Source organism: Leptonychotes weddellii, chromosome 15 (assembly GCF_054177405.1).
Source record: "Leptonychotes weddellii isolate Sample4059 chromosome 15, ASM5417740v2, whole genome shotgun sequence".
Taxonomy (NCBI): domain Eukaryota; kingdom Metazoa; phylum Chordata; class Mammalia; order Carnivora; family Phocidae; genus Leptonychotes; species Leptonychotes weddellii.
The window spans coordinates 10,668,323-10,690,275 of NC_138383.1; the positions used below are offsets into that span (position 1 = coordinate 10,668,323).

General features: G+C 41.9%; 1 protein-coding gene across 1 annotated transcript; it reads right to left on the reverse strand.

Moving 5' to 3' along the window:
• Positions 1–13,358: 13,358 nt before the first annotated feature.
• On the reverse strand, positions 13,359–20,305 carry LOC145717296 (guanine nucleotide-binding protein subunit alpha-13). The gene is made up of 2 exons (XM_081804639.1): positions 19,895–20,305; positions 13,359–17,001 (listed from the first exon to the last, which is right to left on the reverse strand). The coding sequence occupies exons 1-2, from the start codon at positions 20,175–20,177 to the stop codon at positions 16,733–16,735; spliced, it is 552 nt and encodes a 183-aa protein (XP_081660765.1). The 5' UTR covers positions 20,178–20,305; the 3' UTR covers positions 13,359–16,732.
• Between the last annotated feature and the right edge of the window lie 1,648 nt (positions 20,306–21,953).

Sequence of the window (21,953 nt, forward strand, 5' to 3'; positions counted from 1 at the left end):
GGCGCCTGGGTGGCTCAGTTGGTTAAGCGACTGCCTTCGGCTCAGGTCGTGATCCTGGAGTCCCGGGATCGAGTCCCACATCGGGCTCCCTGCTCAGCGGGGGGTCTGCTTCTCCCTCTGACCCTCTTCCCTCTCGTGCTCTCTGTCTCTCATTCTCTCTCTCTCAAATAAATAAATAAAATCTTTAAAAAAAAAAAAATTGATGAACCTGGTAATCCAAGTATTACAATGTTAAAATGCTATAAAAGCACAAATGAGAAAAATGAGTAGAACCACTACTTATATTTTAGTATAGGATCCTAAAGAACTTGGAACCTCAATTAAACCTACAAAACTAATTTGCTCCTACAACAGACATTTAAACTTTGCATGATAAGATAAAGCAAATCAAGGTGCTTAACAAGGAAGAAGCACTCTCTTATCTTTTTACCTGTTAAACAGGTACATTGTGGGATGAAAAGGTCAAATAAAATTCAATCATACGGTGCGCCTCGGTGGCTCAGACGGTTAAGCGTCTGCCTTCGGTTCCGGTCATGTTCCCAGGGTCCTAGGATCGAGCCCCACATCAGGCTCCTGGCTCAGCAGGGAGCCTGCTTCTCCCTCTCCCTCTGCCTCTCCCCCTGCTCATGCTCCCTCTCTCTATCTCTGTATCTCAAATGAATAACTAAAATCTTTAGAAAAAATAAAACAAAATTCAATCACATGCAAAAAAAATTTAATCACATGTGAAGTATAAGTAATGTATCAGATTTTAGTTTACTACTAAATAAACGGCCATTGTGTAATCCTGTAAAATGTCTAGAATTTAACTACAGGCTAATTAAGTGTGCCTATAAGTGGCAGAAAACACCCTGAAAAAAGAAGTCAATTAGAAAAAAATAAGTGAATTAAGAAGTATCCCATTTTTACGTGTGGAGGCCCTTTTAGTTAGTTATGAGACCAGCATTACCTAAAACAGTTTTATTTTTTTAAAAGATTTATTTATTTGAGAGAGAGAGACAGTGAGAGAGAAGGGGAACGCAGAGGAGAGGGACAAGCAAGACTCCGGGCTGAGTGGGGAGCCCGATGCAGGGTCGATCATGACCTGAGCCAAAATCAACAGAGGCTCAACCGACTAAGCCACCCCTAGTTTTCTGTTTAAAAATAAACATGATAGCACAAGAAACAGTAGAGAAAATCTATACTACCAAGGTAATTAAGCAGTGAGAAATCTTCTTCTGAAATCTAAGTATACATGTGATTCTGAAAATGAGAACTCAAAGTTAATATCCAGTTTCTCTTTATACAGAGAACCAACCACTACTCAAATGCTATAAACAGCAAAACATTTCCTGAAGAAGTACTAGTAAACTACAAAATAGATGTCTGTGTTCTAAAATGGCTAAGTCCAATGGTTTAAAGCTTTTTACACACTTTCCATGCATGTTAAGTCTTTCATTTGCAAGTTTGGAATACTTCAAAGAGGAAAAAGGATCAAGAGATAAGAGAAAAAACTAGAAATCTGTTTACTCCTCAAACTGATTACACCTGTGAGTTGTCCTGCCTCGACTGCCACAGTAAGGTTTTGGTGTGCCTGTAATGTGCAATTAATTTTCATCAGTCTTATAATCCCCCAAACTAAGCCAGATCAAAATTTCCTGAATATTCATTAGGTAGGCTTCTTTAAGCATATGTTTGGAAAAATCTATTCGAAAGGAAATATCCACTCGCCTTTAAAAGTGACCTTTATGTTTTTTTATTTTATTTTAAATTTTTTAAAAAAGATTTTATTTATTTGACAGAAAGGCACAGCGAGAGAGGGAACACAAGCAGGGGGAGTGGGAGAGGGAGAAGCAGGCTTTCCATGGAGCAGGGAGCCTGATGCGGGGCTCGATCCCAGGACCCCGGGATCATGACCTGAGTCGAAGGCAGACGCTTAACAACTGAGCCACCCAGGTACCCCTATTTTTTAATTTTTTAAAAAAGATTTTATTTGAGGGCGCCTGGGTGGCTCAGTTGGTTAAGCGACTGCCTTCAGCTCAGGTCATGATCCTGGAGTCCCTGGATCGAGTCCCGCATCGGGCTCCCTGCTCAGCAGGGAGCCTGCTTCTCCCTCTGGCCCTCCCCCCTCTCATGTGCTCGCTCTCTCTCATTCTCGCTCTCTCAAATAAATAAATAAATCTTTAAAAAAAAAAAAAAAAGATTTTATTTGAGAGAGAGTACATGTGCATGCGCATGGGGTGGGGTAGGGGGGCTTCATCCCAGAACCCTGAGATCAAGACCTGAACCAAAGGCAGACACTTAACCAACTGAGCCACCCAGGCAACTCGACATATATGTTTTTTTTAAATCAATAATTTATATTTGTATATACTAGTAATTTAAACCCTGCAAATATCATGGTGAAGCCATATCTAAATAAGGAGACTTTAGGGCAATATTCTATGAATAGACTTTGAGCAATATAAGCCTTTCCACCTAGCATTTACTTTTGTAAGTTTACAGTAAGAATCAAATGCCAAATATAAATAAGGTACAAAACGGAAAAATTTGGGGTTAAAGCTCATTAATGAATCAAGACTCTTTATTTCAATCTAAGGATGTGGCTAATAACAAAGGCGGAAGATAATATTTTTTTTATTATTTAAAGACTCAATTTCCCATCCTATTTGTCCTTTCTCTATTCTCTTCACATATTCACATGAAAATATGAAAGTTACCATGATACTACTCTGCTCATGCTATTTATCTGAAATCTAAGATTCTAACATTATACTTAATTTCTTAAAGGCAGTAAACATAAAACCTGGCCTAATTATATTTTAAGAGTTTGTTCATAGCTTTGAAGATGACAATGAAGTAAGAAGAGCTTGAAACCATCGTATTTCAAATATCTGAAATACACTCTCTCTCTAAAGGGTTCCATGTCTTTCCCTCCATTAATCTTTTTCTTCCAACTAAAACATGATAAAGAGGCTGGCTAGCTTTACACGCAGTGTAGGAACACACACAAAACCCTTCCCCTGGTTCTCAGAGCTGGCCATGGGCGGGCTCACCTCTTCTCTCCTTCAGTGTGCTTCCAACATTCTCCTTTCGCCTGTTCTTCACAAAGGAACTATTATTCCTATCTTTGAAATGACCTACTCTTTTTCAAAAAAATGGCTTTCCCTATTCATTTTTCTCTGGAAAAAAGCATTATAAAGTATTGATGTGATACACAGCACGCTTGGAATGAGGGTCATAATGACATCATTCTTTATTATGAAAGCATACCTAAAGTACTATCACTTGTGCATGTTTGGTTCAGGAGGAACAAGACAGTATTTACTTATATTAGAAATATATAAGTTATTGTTCTTTGTCAAAGGAAAACAGGTCAATATTCAGTGGACTCCAACTGAATGCATTTTCAAATTCTGGCCAGCATTTTCCACGTGTACCACTTAAAACTTCCAAAAGAGCCAAAAATTAGTCAGTTACATTAAAAACCACCCCAGTACTCGAAAACATTTTTTCAAAGTAAATACTTTTCCAGACTAATCTAAGATAGTTTATAATAGCCTTAATAGAATTTCTCTAAAAAAGTTTTGTCTAATTTAGGCAATTAATTTCCATGTTGCCTGCATATAAGCTGTAAAAACAAACTAGTGCACAAGATTAAAAATAAGAAATTTTTGGACCGAACTAAGCTATCACTTTATTTTGTAAACTGCCCCTTCCTTGTCATTGCTCACAAATTAGTAAGTTCCTTTTTACAACCAGTTTTTCAATGAGACTTATCACCAAAATAAATTTAAGGCTAATGATCATAGTTTTCTAAGAGTATTCCTGTAGTCTAACCAAATTCCAATTCACACGTAACACACGTATAATGCAGTTTAGTAATTCTCCTACTACAGAAATCACAAAAAAGAACCTTACTTTTATTAGAACATTTCATCCTGAAGAAAGACAAAAGTTTAGCCATACATTTACTAAGTACTTATAGATACATATGTATCTTCTACTTATGTGCACGTACCTAACACATACAAGCTGCTCAATTTCGTTATCTTAAGGATCAATTATTCTCTAAACCCTACATAAGAATTACAGCCCCTTCTTTAAAATAATACAGGTTTCAGAGTAGAGGTCAGCATTCCTCTTTGAAATCATCCCTCAAAAATTAAACACAGATTTTATTTTAATTTTTTTAAAGATTTTATTTATGTATTTGAGAGAGAGAGCGCGAGCACAAGCAGGGGGAAGGGCAGAAGGAGAGGGAGAAGCAGGCTCCCTGCTGAGCAGGGAGCTGGACCAGGGGCTCGATCCCAGGAAGCTGGGATCATGACCTGAGCCGAAGGCAGACGCTTAACCGGCTGAGCCACCCAGGTGCCCCTAAATACAGATTTTAAATGTGAAGAAGCAGTTTAATATGGCAGAGACGGAGGGCTAGATCCGACATTGTATATAATGCTGTTCAACTGCGTAGCAACATGGTAAAATTTAGCCCATATTCCATGTTACCATTTAGCACCACCACCTTTTGTTCATAAAAAAAACATATACAGGAAAAAATTTTACATTTAAGTTAAAAATTCACATCCATTTCTAGAAGAATGCCTTACCAGTTTTCTGAGAAAATCACCTCCTCCAGGAAATGTTAACATTGCAACATTAAATGAACAGGATATAAAACTGTACAGAAAGTACAGAAAAGTTTATCTCCACCTCCAATACTATATTCAAATTCTGCATGGAGCACTGGGTGTTATGCACAAACAATGAATCATGGAACACTACATCAAAAACTAATTATGTAATGTATGGTGATTAACATAACAATAAAAATTAAAAACAAAAAAAATATCAGAAGGAAATATACCAAAATGTCAACAAAGATGTCTTAAAATAGTGGTTAGGGCTAGCTGGATGATTTTCTACAATGGACATATATGTTTTAAAATTTAAACTTTAAAAAAAGCTAGTTTGGATTCTGGAGCCTGTAAATAATTTCCTCAAAAAACAAAAACAAAATGACTTTCCTATTTTTCAGTTTCCACCTAATGATTACACTAAAGAGCTTAGAGTTTTGAGCTCTGAAAAAATTCTTCGAAGTTAAAATACTTTTTTGAAAAGGATCAATCATGTACAATCCCGATAACATATAAAGAAACATCAAGTTTTGCCAGAACTAGAATCTTCAGAACTTTTTTTTTTATCAAAAAGAGATGACCTCAATTGTTAAAAAAAAAAAGGAAAAAAGAATAGTCTTCCAACACAGGACATACTTCCCAAATACAGTTTCAATTCCCCTGCTATCTAAATAGAGGGGCCTGTAAGAGTCCTTGTGAATGCATACCAGATGGAAAGTTCTGTTCTATGATGATGTGCTACAATGCATCTTGAAATCCCCACAACTCAAAAATTATGCAATAACTGCAACATTAATTAACAATCAACATTAATAAAGAAATTCTATGCCTAAAATCACACAGCTGATGAGAGGAAAATCCTGATCACTTTATTCCATTCTAGTGTTCAATCCATCATCCCAAATTCTCTTGTCAACAGAGAAGCTCCACACAGCCTACAAGAGCATTAACTACCTTTCCTTTCCCCAGATCCAATCAGTCATGTCAGACAGCAAAGCAATGCAACCTGTGAATGTTTCTAAATACCGATGAATGTGAGAAATAGTTCAAAATTTATACTGGCATATCAGTTCCTGTTTCCAAATCACTGTTCAGTTAATTATATTATTAAGGGATGCAGGAAAGCATGGTAGTATCAGACATGGGCAATGGAGTCATACAGCCCTGACTTTGAATAGTGGCTCTAATCAAAACTAGCTGTGACCGTAACCTCTATGGACCTATGTTTTATGTACAAAATAAAGTGGACTGGACCCATTAAGGTCTTTTCTAGGTTAGTAAACACTTAGTGATTCTGCCTATGCTTGGCAGGAAAGCAGCAAATGCAGTACACTACAGCATTTCCCATCTCACTGACAACCACCGTGGGTTGACTCTGGCTCCCACCAGATTGAGAGCCCCCATTAAGGCAGCCAGACATGCAGTTCTTGAGTCCCCAGGGCCTACTCAGTCCAGAACATAGGTGTGGGCAGGTATTCAATACATGTCTGCTGAAGGAACAAAGGAATGAACGTGTTTAACTGATTAAGTTATTGCCCTCACTAAACAGAAAATGGTCATAAGTAAAACAATCAAGTACAAAATGAAAAACTCTTCTGTGTTTGCCTGGCCTAACGTTAACAGCATCACTACCTGGTATGAACTCTGCTTCTGAGACAGTGAGATTCAAAGAAATTGGTTAATATAAACACAATGTCCTCTTGAACTCTGAAAAGGCTTGAAAAAACCCAACCTACCAAGCCAGGTGGTTGAAAGTACTACAAAAGGTAAATGAGAACAGTCAGATTAATCTCAACTGAATCTTCTCTACTTCCTCACCTCTCTTCCCTCTTCAAGCCCTGCCAGCCAGGCTTCCCCCTTACCAGGTCACCTGCCGCAGTCAGCAACAACCTTCCTGTTGCCAAAATCAAGGAACACGTCAGTCTTCGCCTTACTACACCTCAGTGTTGTGCGGCACCACTGTCCACTTGTTTCTTCTCCAAAACGCTTCTCTGGCCCCCATGGTACTACACGTTCCTGAAATTCTCTTCCCCTTTGGCCATGTCTGCCAGCATCCCCTTCTCTGAATGTTCTCAAGCACTCTGAAGGTCCCTAAAGACTCCATCCTGCGCCCTATTCGGTCTGAAGTTTCCTGAAGACTCTACCCTGAGTCCTATTCTCTTTTACACCCTCCCCCTGAGTAAATGTACACATTCTATAGACTTTAAATATCACCTGAATACAAGTTACTCCTGAATTTCTACCTACAGCCCAAAGCTCCGTTCTGGATTCCAGACTCATGTATCAAACTGTCTACTTGATTCCATCTATATGTCTCACACAGATCTCTACCTAGTATGTCCAAACTAAAGTCTTCATCTTCCCCCTCAAATCTCTCTCACACAATCTTTCCATTTCAGCAAAAAGCACCACCATCCACCTAGTCATTAAAATCAGAAGCCGAGTCTCTCTTAACGTCTGCTTCCCCCTCACTCCTCTCATCTCCAATCTGTCAGATCCCCATGATTCTCCCTACAAAGTGCATCCTGAAGCCACCAGTCTCGTCTCCATCTTCACAGCGACCACCTGACAAGCTGTTCCTTCTGCAAGAGTCTCCTCACCCCGGAACCGCTTAGTATCCAGGGGTTCTCGACAACTATTTGCTGACTGACCACCGCTCTTCTCATTTGCCCCAATTTCCACACTCCAGCAAGCTTTTCCCCACCTACGTCCTGCACACATGGTGCTCCTTCTGCTGAACCTTACTTCTCTTCACCTGGCTGACCCTTTCTCACCCACAGGGTCCTAACTTACAGGTCACCTCCTCAGACCATCCTCTTGTTCCCTCACGGCTTCCTTTTCTTGTCCTTCAGAACATTTACCACGTGTAATTAGCTATCTGTTTGCCTATTAATGTAGGTTCCTCCAACTAGCAAGATCAATGAGAACAGAGATTGTTCTCATTTGCTTCACTAGCAAATATCCAGCCTGCTCATGAGTAGGTGTTCAATAACATGTTACTGAATGGCTGCTGAGAGCTGCCAGTTAACTGTGATCAGACTTGTTAAAGAACAGATCTCCTGAAATCTGCTACTCAAGGCCTTCTTGCCCACATTGTCTTTTATGTTTGCTCTTTACTTTTCCTATTTGAGAAAAGAATTCAGATTATCATAATGAAAATGGATACTAAGAATAATGCTCTAAACCTTAATACTTGCACTTAGTACAAAACATAATTACATACAAAAATATAAGATGAAGGGCGCCTGGTTGGCTCATCAGAAGAGCACATGACTCTTGACCTCGGGGACGTGAGTTCAAGCCCCACACTGGCTGTAGAGATCACTTAAAAAAAAAAAAAAAAAGAACATATATATTCCCTTCAAAAGAATGCATTTCTGTAGAATTAAAGTTTAAAACAAAACAGAACAAAGAGCCTTCTTTTTCAAAACAAAGGTATCTTACATTATGGCCCAATGTGCAAAATGCTATTTAACAGGTAAAAATCTTGGTTTCTTACTAAGTTGTAACACCAACCTTAAAACTGGTTGCAACATTTGATCATAAGATAATTTTAAAAAGTCAAGGAAAAAATTAAGCAAGTACGTATAATTCTCCTTGCCCAATTAAAGAACTGAAATGTGTGACATCTATATGGTATAAAGTCCCTACAATTTTTGAAGCTGTAATTAACAAACAAGAATACTTTTACTGCAAACGTAGCAGGTAACAGTTAAGAAGAGCAAATCATTAGTATGGCAATATTTTAACTCAATAGGCTAAATCACGTTACTCTCTTTTAAGTATTTAAACTAGGATGAATAGTATTTGCAGCTTTGTGAATATACAGCATTCACTTATTTAGGCTTTTAAAAATCAATAAATAGGAATTTAGGGACCATCTTACATGGGAACAGCAATTTATCTAAAGCATGATCTTCTCATTTGTGAGGCCTCCTGTAACTCAAAGTGGGCCTGGCAATAACTTGTGACTCTCTAGCAACTAGGAAAACCTAGCAGCTTACATTTTTCTTTTACTTAGTATCAATAAGCAGATATAACCGCACTGCACATCATGAGGTCTAAATGAAAATCACACAATGATGTACGATGACAAACCCTCCTATTAGGCAGTTTGTCTTGTTTAACGGAAAATAATTCTTAAAAAGATTATCCAGGGAGTAAGAGTAATCAGGATACTGAAAAGGAAAGTGAAAGTCTCTCACACCAATAATTCATTAGTCCAGCTCTTTTAACCCTTCTAGAAGGGTGAGAAGAAAAAATGTCCTACTAACAGGCTAAATGCGGGGCTCCAGCTCAAGAAACCCAAAGACACTGTTATATTTTAGCCATAGAAGAGTTTTGTTTGTTGGCTAACATGGTTTTTAAATGCCAAAATCAGTAAAATGTTTTTTTTCTTTAGGGGAGCAAATTTGAAATGTGTTTATTTTGCTCCATGAGAAAACGGAGGCATTTCTCTGTTAGACTAGTGCTTTTATTTGGTTTTTATACAAAATGATCAGAAGTTATAAAATCTCACAAAAAGTAACATGAAATCTTAAAAAAAAATCATTCTGTATTTTGTAAGGAATTTTTTTTTACCTTGGAAAAGCAGCCCAAATACCCTCTTCGACCTGCATACCTGCAAAGCCTCGAGAGGGAGCGAGCATGCGTGTGGGGGTGGAGGGTCACCACAGAGATGGAGCAGGGAGGCATGCGCCGTGGGAGGGGCAGAGCACCTGCACCTCTGCCGAAGGCTATCCTACCGTACAGCCAGCAGGAAGATAAGGATTTGGTTAATTCAGCCTACACATCAGATTAAAGACCAAGTGAAGTGGTATGAGAAGGCAACAAGAACCAATACCGCAACACAGAGGAGCTCAATTCTCTCCTGGATGTTCTACCTTCAGTAGAGACAACACATGGTGTAATGAGAATATGAGTCATATTCTGCATTTTTTAGAATTCAGGATTTTTATATCGGTAATCAAGTTCAGAGAGTGAATCAAATCAATGCTTACAGGGCTTTATTCTGTTAAAAAGCTACTTAGGTTGATGCGCGTATGGCTTATTAGGGATATTAACGGCTAATGTTAATAATACGGTTAATATGGGTCAGGCACTGTGCCACAGGCTTATTTTATATGGATGACCTCATGCAATTGCTACAACAACTAATAACAGATCTTCAGATAGTTCCCCTTTTACAATTTCAGAACAGAAAGGCTGAGGGACTGGCTCAAGCTCACAGAGTGAAGGGCAGAGCAAGGACACAAGTTCTAGCTAGTTATCTAGTCCCACGTCATCCCACTGCACAGCAGATAACCACATCGAAGCTGAACGTCATCACATTAAAACCAAATAAATCAATGACTTTGAATATGGTTATTTTCTAGTTTGCTTGGAAGGCACAACATTTCATGTAGCAAAACCAAGTCTTATGACTTAGACCTAAAGCCAAAATAAATCAATGAAGAGTGATTCTACTACTAGTTTTCTGCATCTCTTGTATAATAGTTGGGGGTGAAACAGTTCACCCACTGCACTGATTTAAAAATCTTTTTTATTCATTTTGCCAAGAGAAGAGAGAGGTTAAACTAGAAAGATTAAGATAAACAACTACTATCACTGCAACAGATTGGTAACTTTAGCCAAGGCCACTAAAGTCCTTGATCCCTATCAGTCCATTCTAATAATGCTCTGCTAATGTGGATGTAACAAATTCTCTTGAAAAAAAGCATCTTGTAAAAAAAATATGTTCACAATAATGACGAAAGTGAACTCTATCATACAGCTGGAAAATAACAAAGTACTTTCAAACAAGGAAATAAAAATAATTGTCAACTTCCAGAAATATGCACTTAAAAAAAAATAGGCAGTTTCTAACTGGAACAAAAACTTACGACAAACTGCAATCTGGAATGCTCACAAGCAATATAAAAACTGTGACAGCTACATGAGAAACACTGCAAAGAGCTCATAAAATAACAGAATACAAAGGTTCTGATAGCCGCTTCTTCACACCAAGTGCAAAGCTGGGCAACTATATGCCAGACGGGCCAATTTCCAAATGACACATGCCTAGAAAAATATATAGCTGCCTGTCAGATAACAGGCAGCTGTCATCAAACTTTTATTTTTCAGAGCACACATTACAAACCATGTTCACTGATGGGACATCAGGTGAGGATCACTAGTACAGTTTTCAAGTAGGTGAAGATTCAAACCACCTTTATCATGATGAATGGTGGTTAGGATGAACTGTGCCACTAAGTCAGTCAGTCTACCATCAAATGTCATTTAAGATTTATATCATAACTATAATCTAAATTAATAAAGACGGAACGGCACAAGGACATTATGAAAGTTCAGAACAGAAGAACGGTGTAACCACCAGTGCTATACCACGTATTCTTAATAAAACCTTACACATATTTAAAATAATGTGCTAGAACTTTCCAGGGGAGTGTTAATTATTTGTGTGCATGGGTGTTGGCCAGAAGAGGCTGGGCATGAAAGGACAAGAACACTCCACGGCTGTAATGCTCGAGTGCTCCACAATGGTTCACTGACCAGCGCTGTGGACCAGGAGTCAGCAGACCAGGGTTCCAGTGTCTAGTCTATCCTTTCGTTAGCTGTGATCTGAAGCATCAAGACACCTCTCTGCCTCTGAATTTTTTCATCTGTGAAATGGAGACAAGAGCATGTATTTCATTCCTCTCACAGTGTTTTTAAAGGATTATACGGTAATATATGTGGATAGGGCTCTGAAAAGTACAAAGTGATTTTTATAAAACATAAGGTATTTAAAAGTGATGTAATTATGAGCCCCTGAATCAGTTTTCTGGAGAAAGAAACAGGCACCTGTTCTGGGCTAATATGACTCGGTGTCCCAGTTTGGTTGGGCTGCTGCCATCTGCGAACGATGAACAGGGAACATTCAATCCAGGGAGGCCTTCGGCAATTACGGTTTTCTTAAACTAGAGGCCACAAGCATTTCTCCCGGGCTAGGTCCACTCTAGTAAGGAATTCTGAAACTAAAAATCTAGTTTTCATAACAAAACCGTTTCCTTGCTTCATCCCTTATTTGTTTAATGAACATTTTCAGAGCAGCGTAAATTACTATACCACTAGCTTTATTTAGCAGTAAAAATAAAGCAGCACAGTAGTTTACAACACCCCTGCAGCACCTAGAGCCCAGACATCCCATAGCTAGTTAAGCTTTCACCAAAAAAATAAAATAAAAAAGATATAAACACGAACACACCGACATAATACATCAAGAAATACATACCCATGTAAATGTGCACACACACACACATACAATCTCACAAAGTTGTATTAAAACCATAAGCACATGCCAAAGCATCCTCTCTGTTTTTAATGTACAGTGCTATAGCTCTGGGTTTCTAAGATCTGGATAAAACGGAACCACTTTCATCTGATCAAATTCACCAAAAGGCAATTCGATCTGTAGAGACCTAAATTTTAAAATCTCTGCAGTTATATGTAATCTTTTTGTTATATATGCTCAAATGTTTTACCATAACCCTAGAATCAAGAGACAATAGGTTTTTTGCAACTTGAAGTCAAAGTCCTATTCTGATTTTATTCAGAGAAAATAGACCAATTCCTTCTCCAACAGAAACATCGTATTTTGCCACTGAAAGTAGTAACTGATTCACTTTTTAAAGCCAATCCAAATTAGAATTAAAGAATAAACCAATGTCTCTAATTCTATAGCATTTCAGATCTTTTTTTTTTTTTTAAGATTTTATTTATTTATTTGGCAGAGAGAGACACAGCGAGAGAGGGAACGCAAGCAGGGGGAGTGGGAGTGGGAGAGGGAGAAGCAGGCTTCCCACGGAGCAGGGAGCCCGACGCGGGGCTCGATCCCAGGACCCTGGGTTCATGACCTGAGCTGAAGGCAGACGCTTAACGCCTGAGCCACCCAGGCGCCCCATTTCAAATCTATTTTGCAGGACAAATAAAGAAATAAATATTTCAGTCCACACTGAAGTTCCTATTTTACTTAGTGCTCAGCTCTTTATAGGTCAATGAATGAGGCTAAATAGTTACTCTGTTGCCCAGACTGAGAGCAGCTCTGTCTTAATGGATAAACTACCTCATCAGCTTGGAGAAGTGTAGCGATCATCCAGCACAAACTGTACTACTTGAATAAGAAAAATTAAATCTAACTAAAGGTACCACGATAACAATGAAAATAACTTTGGTTTCAGGCACTGCAAAGAAAGACTGGTCATTACAGGAAGTTGTATTAACGCTGACAAGTTAAAGTGTTTATAGAAACTAGGAAGCTCTGGAGTGTCCCTCCCAGTCACAAACTTTCCTATCCTATTTAACCAGTCCTGTTAACGTTGCTTCTATTTCTGAAAAACTAACTGTATATTAAACATCCCAAAAAATTAACTGACAGTGATTCCTGGCCATTTTGCTAGTTCTGCTCTGTATCTGCAGTTGTATCACTTTCCAGCCAAGCCCTGACTCCCATCTCTAGTCATCGAAATCACCAAATTCCCCAACCACAGTCACATAAGGTTTTCCAGAGTGGGTGTCTCCTTTGTGGAGTGGCAGGCCACTGTGAACGTACACACAGCTAAAGCTCAGCATCACAAATATTTAATCCAGTACGAAAAGAGACCGCTTCTGAGTATGTATTATCCTGTGAACTCGTTTACAAGAATTAGAAAGGTACCTTAAAAGCTAGAAGAGCAGTGTAAATCTTAGATTTTTCTTTTTCCACAGTAAACTATTTAGCTTACCCATAATGAAACTAACCAGAAAAGGAAATGTTTGCCTTTGGGAACTTGGAAAAGAAAACATTCATGTTTGTACGCGAAGTTATTACTAACAAATGAATGGCTCACAATGAAACCTACGCTGTGATACTACGACCCTATCCCTTTTGCCCCGAGGACTGATTGTAAGGCAGTTGTTCATCTTAAGCAAAAAAAGCCATAAGAAGGCTTAAAAACTGTTCCCACTTGTTTTTTGCATTTCAGTCTGCATTAATAAAGTTAATAATCAATCCTTAGTTGAAACAAAAAACGACGAACTTTATTTATCTGCTAACTCTTCTCTTTTCCCCCTGATGGTTTTACTTTTTCTATCCAAGATTCAAGAATGTACACTGTTAAACATAAAAAGAATTATGACTGTAATACAAGGACTTCCCATCTCCTAGAAAATTAACAAACTAGCATACAGAAATGATTCCTATTTCCCAGAAGACACTTAATGTGGAATGTTTCTTTTTTTCTAGAAGAACCTTATAATTCAGAGTGTCTAAAAAATGAGGAAATAAAGTGTCAGGCTTATGCTAGTGAGCGAGAAAAAGACAAACAAGGCATATCAACGGAGCTTCTACTTTAGTGGGAGAACCAAACACAAGTGCAAACAAGTGGAGTACAGGTGACCAAAGGAGGGCCAGAAGCAAGCCCAGCAAGGAGCACAGGCAGGGAGCCACATTCCAGCCGGGAGAGCTGGAGAAAGCTCCGACCCTAAGGCACTGTCCCTCAGAGAGGCTGAGGAGCAAATTCATCCAAATCATCGATGACTATCTGTTACAAATACACAGCACTGGGTCCCATCCCAGATTCCTGAATCAGATCCTCTTGTGATGAGAGTCTGGAACTCCGCTTGTTTTTGTATTAAACAAGCATTCCAGTGAATCTGATGCAAGGGATCCATGGACCACATTTAGTCACATTGAAATGTGATTACCATTCTTCTAAGGTAAGGATAGGACCTACTGAATAGAGTAATGAAAAACCCTGACAGAGAGACCCTCTAAAGACAGCCACAGAAGCAGAGAATCAGGGTATGTGGAAACTGAGAGGCTATCGGGTGTGTGAAGCAGTCTAACGAATACATTATTGGAATTGTAGGTAAGTGAGGTAGTCTTGACTCAAATAAAGAGGTTGAACTCTGTTCTGGAGGTAATGGAGAATAAGCATAGCTTTTTGAACAAACCCATGTGGTGTTTGAACAAGATTACCTGGGAGTCCAAGCAAGAGCTACTAACACATTAATGGAAAGGGGGGAAGGAGGCAGTGGATGCAAGAGATTTGTCAAGGGTGGGAAAGACAGGACTTGGGAATTTGCTGTGTGTAGAGAAGAAAAGGAATTGAAGAGGACCGTGAGGAAAATTTTAAATGAGCCAGGTGCCTTTTCAGTGTCTAACACTGTGCCAAGCCCACACAGCATCCAAAAGCACAGAGTCATCAATTCATTGTAACACCTGAATTCCTTCTGTATGTGACAGGCACCATTAACAATGCCAAGGATACACACAGGAAAAAAATTCCTGTCCTCCAGGAGTTTAAAATTACATCTCTCCCTGTTCCTCTTTTCTTCTGCCCCTACTTTTTATGAGGAAAAGTATTTCTGGAACTTGTCTCTCCTTGCGCTCAAAACCTTCTTTGCTCCTAAAGCATCAGCTGGGTCAAGTCAAGAACATGCCGGTCCTCACTCTGGTTTTGGCTATTTGTTCTTAATGGCAAATACTCAGGAATGCTTTCTTCACTACGATGACATGACAGTCTTGATACAAAACTGTTAGGATGTAAATGTCCAAATTCAAGTGTCAGTGAGGCCCAACTTCAATTAAATGGACTTACAGGACTTTCCTACAGAAACCTTAAAGTACATCTGTTTATTTATTCATCCAATCAATACGAACCGTATGCTTTTGCAGATGGATGTTTCTCCCCTGACCTGGAAGGATGAATAACGTCCTGAGAAACCTTAGAGTGGAAAGTGTGGTTTGTCAAGAAAATGAATTAAGAAGAAAGGAGAATAAGCAGCACTTAAAAACAAAAGGGAGGGTGACGAGAGACAAGAAGCGGTGTGTGGAGGAACTATCAGCTGTAAAATAAGAAATACTGACCAAAGGACAAAAATCAACCAGAAGTCTGAGAATTGGACAGAGGTCACTTGTCAAGTTAAATTCCTAATTATCAATATATAATGCTGCCAGCAACTCAATTTTAATAACATGAGATAGTCTTTGCCTTTCATTCATGGACAAATTACTTAACAAGACACACCAAAGAGGAGAACTATACAAGACAGTACCAATCAAGTGCTACATTTGTATGGTGCCCGTCAGAGCCATAATTCAAAGTAAAGATTCAAAACCGGTTTTATAAAAAGCTGTCATGAACACGTTGCTAGAACTTTTAATAGCCAAGACTGTTTCTGAGTACAAACTGCAACGGCAACGACTGCTGGCTGTGTACCATTTTGTAGCCACACCCATAAATGTGGATCACTTTAATGCCAGTGACATCATCAAACAACTTTCTAAGCAGTTTTACTTTCAACTGTCACTTTCTTTGGGATCATATTACAGTAAAACACTTCAAAACTGAACTACCTCCAAATTGCATACAGGGTAGATTGTTATCATTCCTGGGATCTTTCCGGTCTTCAGCAAAAAGAAACCCAAAATACAATCAAAGCATTCATGCAAAACATTTGATTTAAAAAAAACCGATTTCAATCACTATTCATGTATCTTTAACCTAGATCAGATCTTTTTTTCCCCACCTTCTCTACAGTGCTGTGTAATGGCTACAAATTACGGTACTCTAAGATTATTTTGTTTTTAAAGAAGAAACGTTTTATAAAATGTGCTTAGAAACCTTAGAAAAACACACACACAGAATGCAAGAATGACTTAAATGTTATCAAGGACTTTAATCTCTTTATAAATTAATCTGTATCATAAAATGAGTACCTCAAAAGACTATATAAATGACACATCTGAACAACTAGGTGCAGTTACTGAGCTCTCAGCCTGAGAGTAAAGGATCAATTTTTTAGAAGGATGAATATCGTTGCTGCAACTGAGGGGAAATTATTTTCAAAAGTAGAATAAAATTAGAAGAAAGTACCTAAGAAAATCACTAACATCTTACTTACAAAAAGGAAAAATGACCAATTAAACATAACTGTTTCACCAAATCTAAGGGGTTTACCTTATTTTTATCTTGCTTCAGTAAGAAGCTCATCTATACAGCAATCCAAATTTCTGAGGCTAAAATTCTGGACAGATACATTTTAATGTGGAAGTCAGTGAAAAAAGGTATGTTAGAATCAGCTACTGGAAAATGTCCTTAAAATAAAATGACAACAATGTAAAAGAACAAATCTCTTACCAGTTGAAATTCTCGACGCCGGTCATAGGCATTCTGTATACCACTGTCTGCCCATAATGCTCTTATAACAGGGAGATATTGCAAAAAAACTCGAGTTTCCACCATTCCTTGGGACGCCATGGGGGACCGGGTGTCAAACGCCATCATCTTGTCTCCGTTGACTTGGTTTGAGTTATCTCCCCACGGAATATGAAGCTTCTCTCGAGCATCTACCAGCACCCTCATACCTTTGTTTAAAAAGAAAGAGAAAGGTGTGCTAGGAGCCATTAGATATTCTCATTGATTCTATTCCCGAATTATTTTCTGAAGCTTCTGAACTACTCCAGGCCCACCTCCTCCAAAACTGGAGACCAACATAGAAACAAACACCCATAACTTCTCAGAGCTTAAAAAAACTAACACTTGTTCACAGTCATAAAATTAGAGCCTTGAAAAGCAAATATTATTAACACAATTGCTCTTTCTGAAGGATTTTAACGTGTTTTAATTTATAAAATAACTTTCTATAAACTTTTAATAGAAGGTAGTCACAAGAGAAACAACACCAGTGAAGGAAAAAAAAAAATCACACCGCACAGGCCAATGTCCAGGCTCTGGAAAAACAGCTATAGCTAAGATTTTCTGAGCCCCTCAAAAAGACATTTATGAAATGCCAAGAGTCAAACATTATCACTCTGAGTTCGTTTGTTCCCTGAGCATCCAGCTTTACCCCAACACCAAGTGTTTTTTTTTTTTTTTAAAGATTTTATTTATGGGGCACCTGGGTGGCTCAGTCGTTGAGCGTCTGCCTTCGGCTCAGGTCCTAGGATCGAGCCCCGCGTCGGGCTCCCTGCTCGGCGGGAAGCCTGCTTCTCCCTCTCCCACTGCCCCTGCTTGTGTTCCCTCTCTCGCTGTGTCTCTCTCTGTCAAATAAATAAAATCTTAAAAAAAATAATAAATAAATAAAGATTTTATTTATTTGAGAGAGATCGCACAAGGGAGTAGAGGGGCAAGGGCGGGGGGAGAATCCCAAGCAGACTCCAAGCTGAATGTGGAGCCTGACTCAGGGCTGGATCTCACAACCTTGAGATCATGACCTGAGCCAAGAAAATCACGAGTCAGAGACTTAACCAACTAAACCACCCCGGCGCCCCAACACCAAGTCTTCTAAGAACACATTCAAAACTCAAAAACTCCCAAACCAAGCTTCAAATCAGTGTAGTCACAGGAAAGCCTTAGACTTCCCTAACAGGGAGGAAGAGCAACTGCAAAAAGTGTATAGAAACAGAGAATTCAACTCACAGAGATGAATTCAAACCCAGGATCTCTAATCACTAAACTGTTACCTTTGGTCCATCTTAATTAACAGTCACATGACTATTCAGGCAATTGTCTGGATGTTTTGCTGTCAATCTTCTGATCATGCCAACTCAAAAAGGTAGATGTCTAGTGACTTATTTCATCTCATAACCAGTGTTCAAAGTAAGTCTCACTTTGGACACAGTGCACAATAAGGACCAGGTGTTTACCTGGCTCACAATCAGTTAACATGCTGACTCTATTCATTGACATAATTCCTTAAGTTCAGCTGCATCACGATACAAAGGTACCTTCAATTAAGGACTGGCAAGGCGGAGCCCTAAGCCTTGAAAGAGACCTTAATTAGTTTTGTGCTAAACAGTAAGATGGGATAAATACACTGTTTTATACAGCTTAACTGTAGCAGTGCCAGGGCTCAGAGCTGGCTGGCTGTGATCTGTGAGCCCCTGGCCTAATGCTCTTCTCCCCTCATTACCCCAGGAGCCCCACCCTGGCGGCGGGGGGGGGGGGGGTACTTTTCCTCAACTCAATCCTGGGAGCAAAAAAAAGTGATGAGAAGGAGTTGCTTAAGAACTTCCTGAACAAAAAAATCCCCGTTAAAGAAACCCTGCTTGCAAATCTACTGAAATCCGTAGCAAACCCCTGGACAACTGCTACCCAGATGGTGGTTTCCTGATGCACCTGAAGTACCAGGCACTGTATCTCCAATTTGCCAAAATGCCTTTTATAAATTAGAAAATGGTTGATACTAAGAAAAATGAACGTAACCGTCACTGAAATAAGACCCATCTTCTCCAATTCTCTGAAAGCCCAGAAATAAAATTATTTTTGTATTTTCTACTTACAAACAGTTTAATTTTAAAAAAAACACCGTCAAGTAGAAGCAGAGCCTACGATCCAAGCCAGCAGTGATTCACCGACTCAACCTGTATACGATCCGCATCACTTTTTAGGCCAAAGATTCTTCACACCAACACACGATTTCATTTAAATAGTAGAGCAAGTGGTGGTACCCCACCCCACCCCAGTTATTAAGCCAAACGGAGAGAGGAACGTGTTGCATAGTGATTATAGGCAAAACATCCTGCCCAACCGTGACAATGGGGCGAAAAACCACTGATGCTAATTTTTTCAGACCAACTGTATGGGTCTACTCTTTCCTGATGCCAGCACAGAACACAGGACTCCCTGAAGTTGCATATCCTTGCCCAAAAGGGCCCAGGAACTGTCACCCTTCGCCCTTGACAAGTCTCAGGCAAAAGTTTCCTTACTGAGACGGTTCCATAACTCCCTTGCTTAGGAGGCGGCCAAAGAAGCAAGGAGTTGGGAGCAGCCCGGACCCCATGTGACTCGGGTCACCCACCCGGGGCGGCGAGGTTGGGCAGGCAGCGCCGGGGCGGCGGATGGGGGTGTGGGTGCGGGATCAGCTCTCAGATCTTCTGGCCTCGTCTGGAGGAAGGCAGGCGCGGTCACGTAGCACCCCGAGAAGCCCGGCTCGCCTCACTTCCCTCTCGGAGGGGACGAGGCCAGTGGCGACGGGGGGTATGAGGGGCCAGCCCTGACCCCCACTCAAACGGCAAGGGGGAAAGTGGGGCGCCCCCGGGCATCCTTTCCCCTACGGGGAGAGGGCACCCCGCGCAAGCAGGACCGCCGCCCGGGGCGCGCCCCCTTCCCGCCCTCCCGCCCGCCGGGCCGGGTCCTCTTGCCAGGGACAGGAGCGAACGAGGGCGGTGCCCGGCCCCGCGCCGGCCGCCTCCGCCCCCCCCCGCCCCCACGCCCCGGCTCGGGCCCGCGGTCTCCGCTGCGACCCCCGCCCGGCACCTTTAATCACGTTGCTGTAGATGGTGGGGCGGAACTCCTCGCGCGCGCGCTGGTCGAAGTCCTGCCCGTGGATGATCCGCATCTGCTTCAGGAAGGTGGACTTGCCGCTCTCGCCCGCACCCAGCAGCAGGATCTTCACGAGCCGCTTCACGTAGGTCTTCTCCCGGGACAGGCATTTGTCGATCTCCTTGGACTTGCGCTGCTGCTCGGCCTCGCCGCTCGTCAGCACGCAGCCGGGGAAACACACGGACAGCACGGACCGCGACGGCAGGAAGTCCGCCATCTTGCCGCCGCCGCCGCCGCCTCGGCGGGCCCCTCCGGCTCCCTCCACCTCCTCCTCGGGCGGCGGGCGGCTCCTGCAACGAGGCTCGAGGGCGGGGAGCGCTGCGGCGGCCCGAGCGCGCCCGCGGAGGGAGGGAACCAGAGAGGTGACTCGCAGGGCGGGCCGGGCAGGGCGGGCCGGGCGAGCCAGGGAGGGAGGGAAGGAGGGCGGGCCCAGGAGGGGCGGTGGCCCCCGGGCGTGCGCGCGCCCGCCGCCTCCCGGGAACGCGCACGCACGCCGGGGCCGCTTTCCAGCCTCCCGGGTTTCCACGAGTCACGCTCTAGTCCGGGCGCCGGCGGCCGCCGCCCGGCGCGCGCGCGCGCGGGGCTTGGGGGGCGGGGGGCGGTCCAGCTGGGAATGGTCACGTGGTCTCCGGGCGGTCCGGGCGCGCGCTGGCGGAGCCCGACTTTCTGTTTCCCTTTAATTAGCTGCTCCCACTGACGGGCAGATGACTACTTCCCGGAACCCTGGAGGCCCGAGACCAGGTCCAAGGCACTGCTCTTTGGGCTTTCCTACCGCTCTCAACGCTCTTACTCCTGGGTGACGTGCCCGCCGCCTGCTGTCACCGTTCGCGCGCCTAATTTCGAGGCCCTTGGCTCAAGCGTTATTCAGACCGCGGGCGCGAGTCTGGAAGGTTTTAGTGCATTTTCTTAGGTGGTTTCTTTGACATCCTGCTCTCCCAAGCCCGGAGTGATACCCAGACATCATCAGTCCTCCGCCCCCAACTCTTTTTGGCATTCCCAGACCCTGCAAAAGACTCTCCTTTCAGGGGAGGAAACTGGAGTTGATGTTAATCTGAGACGTGCGAGGAGGGGTTGTTAATGTCTCATTAATGTGGATTCCCACCCGAGTTGTCGCATTGAAGTCAGTGGATGGATGGTGGCTGTGGAGGGTGAGGTCATGGTGAAAATCCCCCTAAACCGGACACTGTGAAGCTGACTCTTCCCTACAAGGAAGCAGATAAGCAAACAGACCGAGGACCGGAGCAGGCAAATTTTCGGCTTCCTGCCAGATTACAGAGGATATGAACAGCCAAGGGACTTTTTTCTGTCCTAAGAGCAGATTCAGGCTGGGATACCTGAAAGGGCTGGTAGGGGACAAGCGACAAGTGACAGGTGCGTTGGTAACCTACGTAGCAAGGACCCCAGAAGCCAACTTCTTTATTCTCAGTATTTAGTTGTAAGTGGAAACAGCCGGTTTGGTTTGTCTCTCTTCTGGGCAGTGCAACGGTAGTGCTGCTTGATTTGGGGCTCTGTGGCTCGAAGCTACTTATGTGTTGGGGAGTTGAGGTAAGAGGTCAGCACTCTGAGTTGGCCCATGACAGGTTTAAATTAAAAAAATCAGTGCCAGTCTACTGTCAGGTTGGCTTAATGGCTGAGAAGTCTCATGACTCAGTAACTAGGCTGCAGTAAACAATGGCTATGGTAGGATTATCTCCTGTTGTCCTGGCCAAACCCAGAGGGTGGACAATCTACAATACACAAAGTAGGGTAGGTAAAACTCTAGTATCTATGGATTGATAGGGTCAGAATCACGGGGTGGTGCCTTCATGCAAAATGGATGGTAAAAGCCTGACCCTGGATGGAAAATCTCTCTAGCGTCTCAGCTGTGTTCAGGAGGCCCTGTTCTCCAACCTGTGCTCTCAACAGGGGAGCGGGTTTGGCCCCCACCCATGCGCCATTTCTACATGGACTCCAGATGCTGATCTGAACTCTTCTGCACAATCAGGAGGGAAGC

What these genes read in the sequence shown, in the direction of transcription:
- LOC145717296 (XM_081804639.1), bottom strand. Translation starts at nt 20,177, where the DNA reads ATGGCGGACTTCCTGCCGTCGCGGTCCGTGCTGTCCGTGTGTTTCCCC. An exon ending in CTACAGCAACGTGATTAAAG is followed by an intron (nt 17,002 to 19,894) that starts GTGCCGGGCGGG and finishes TTTTAAACAAAG; the next exon opens with GTATGAGGGTGCTGGTAGAT.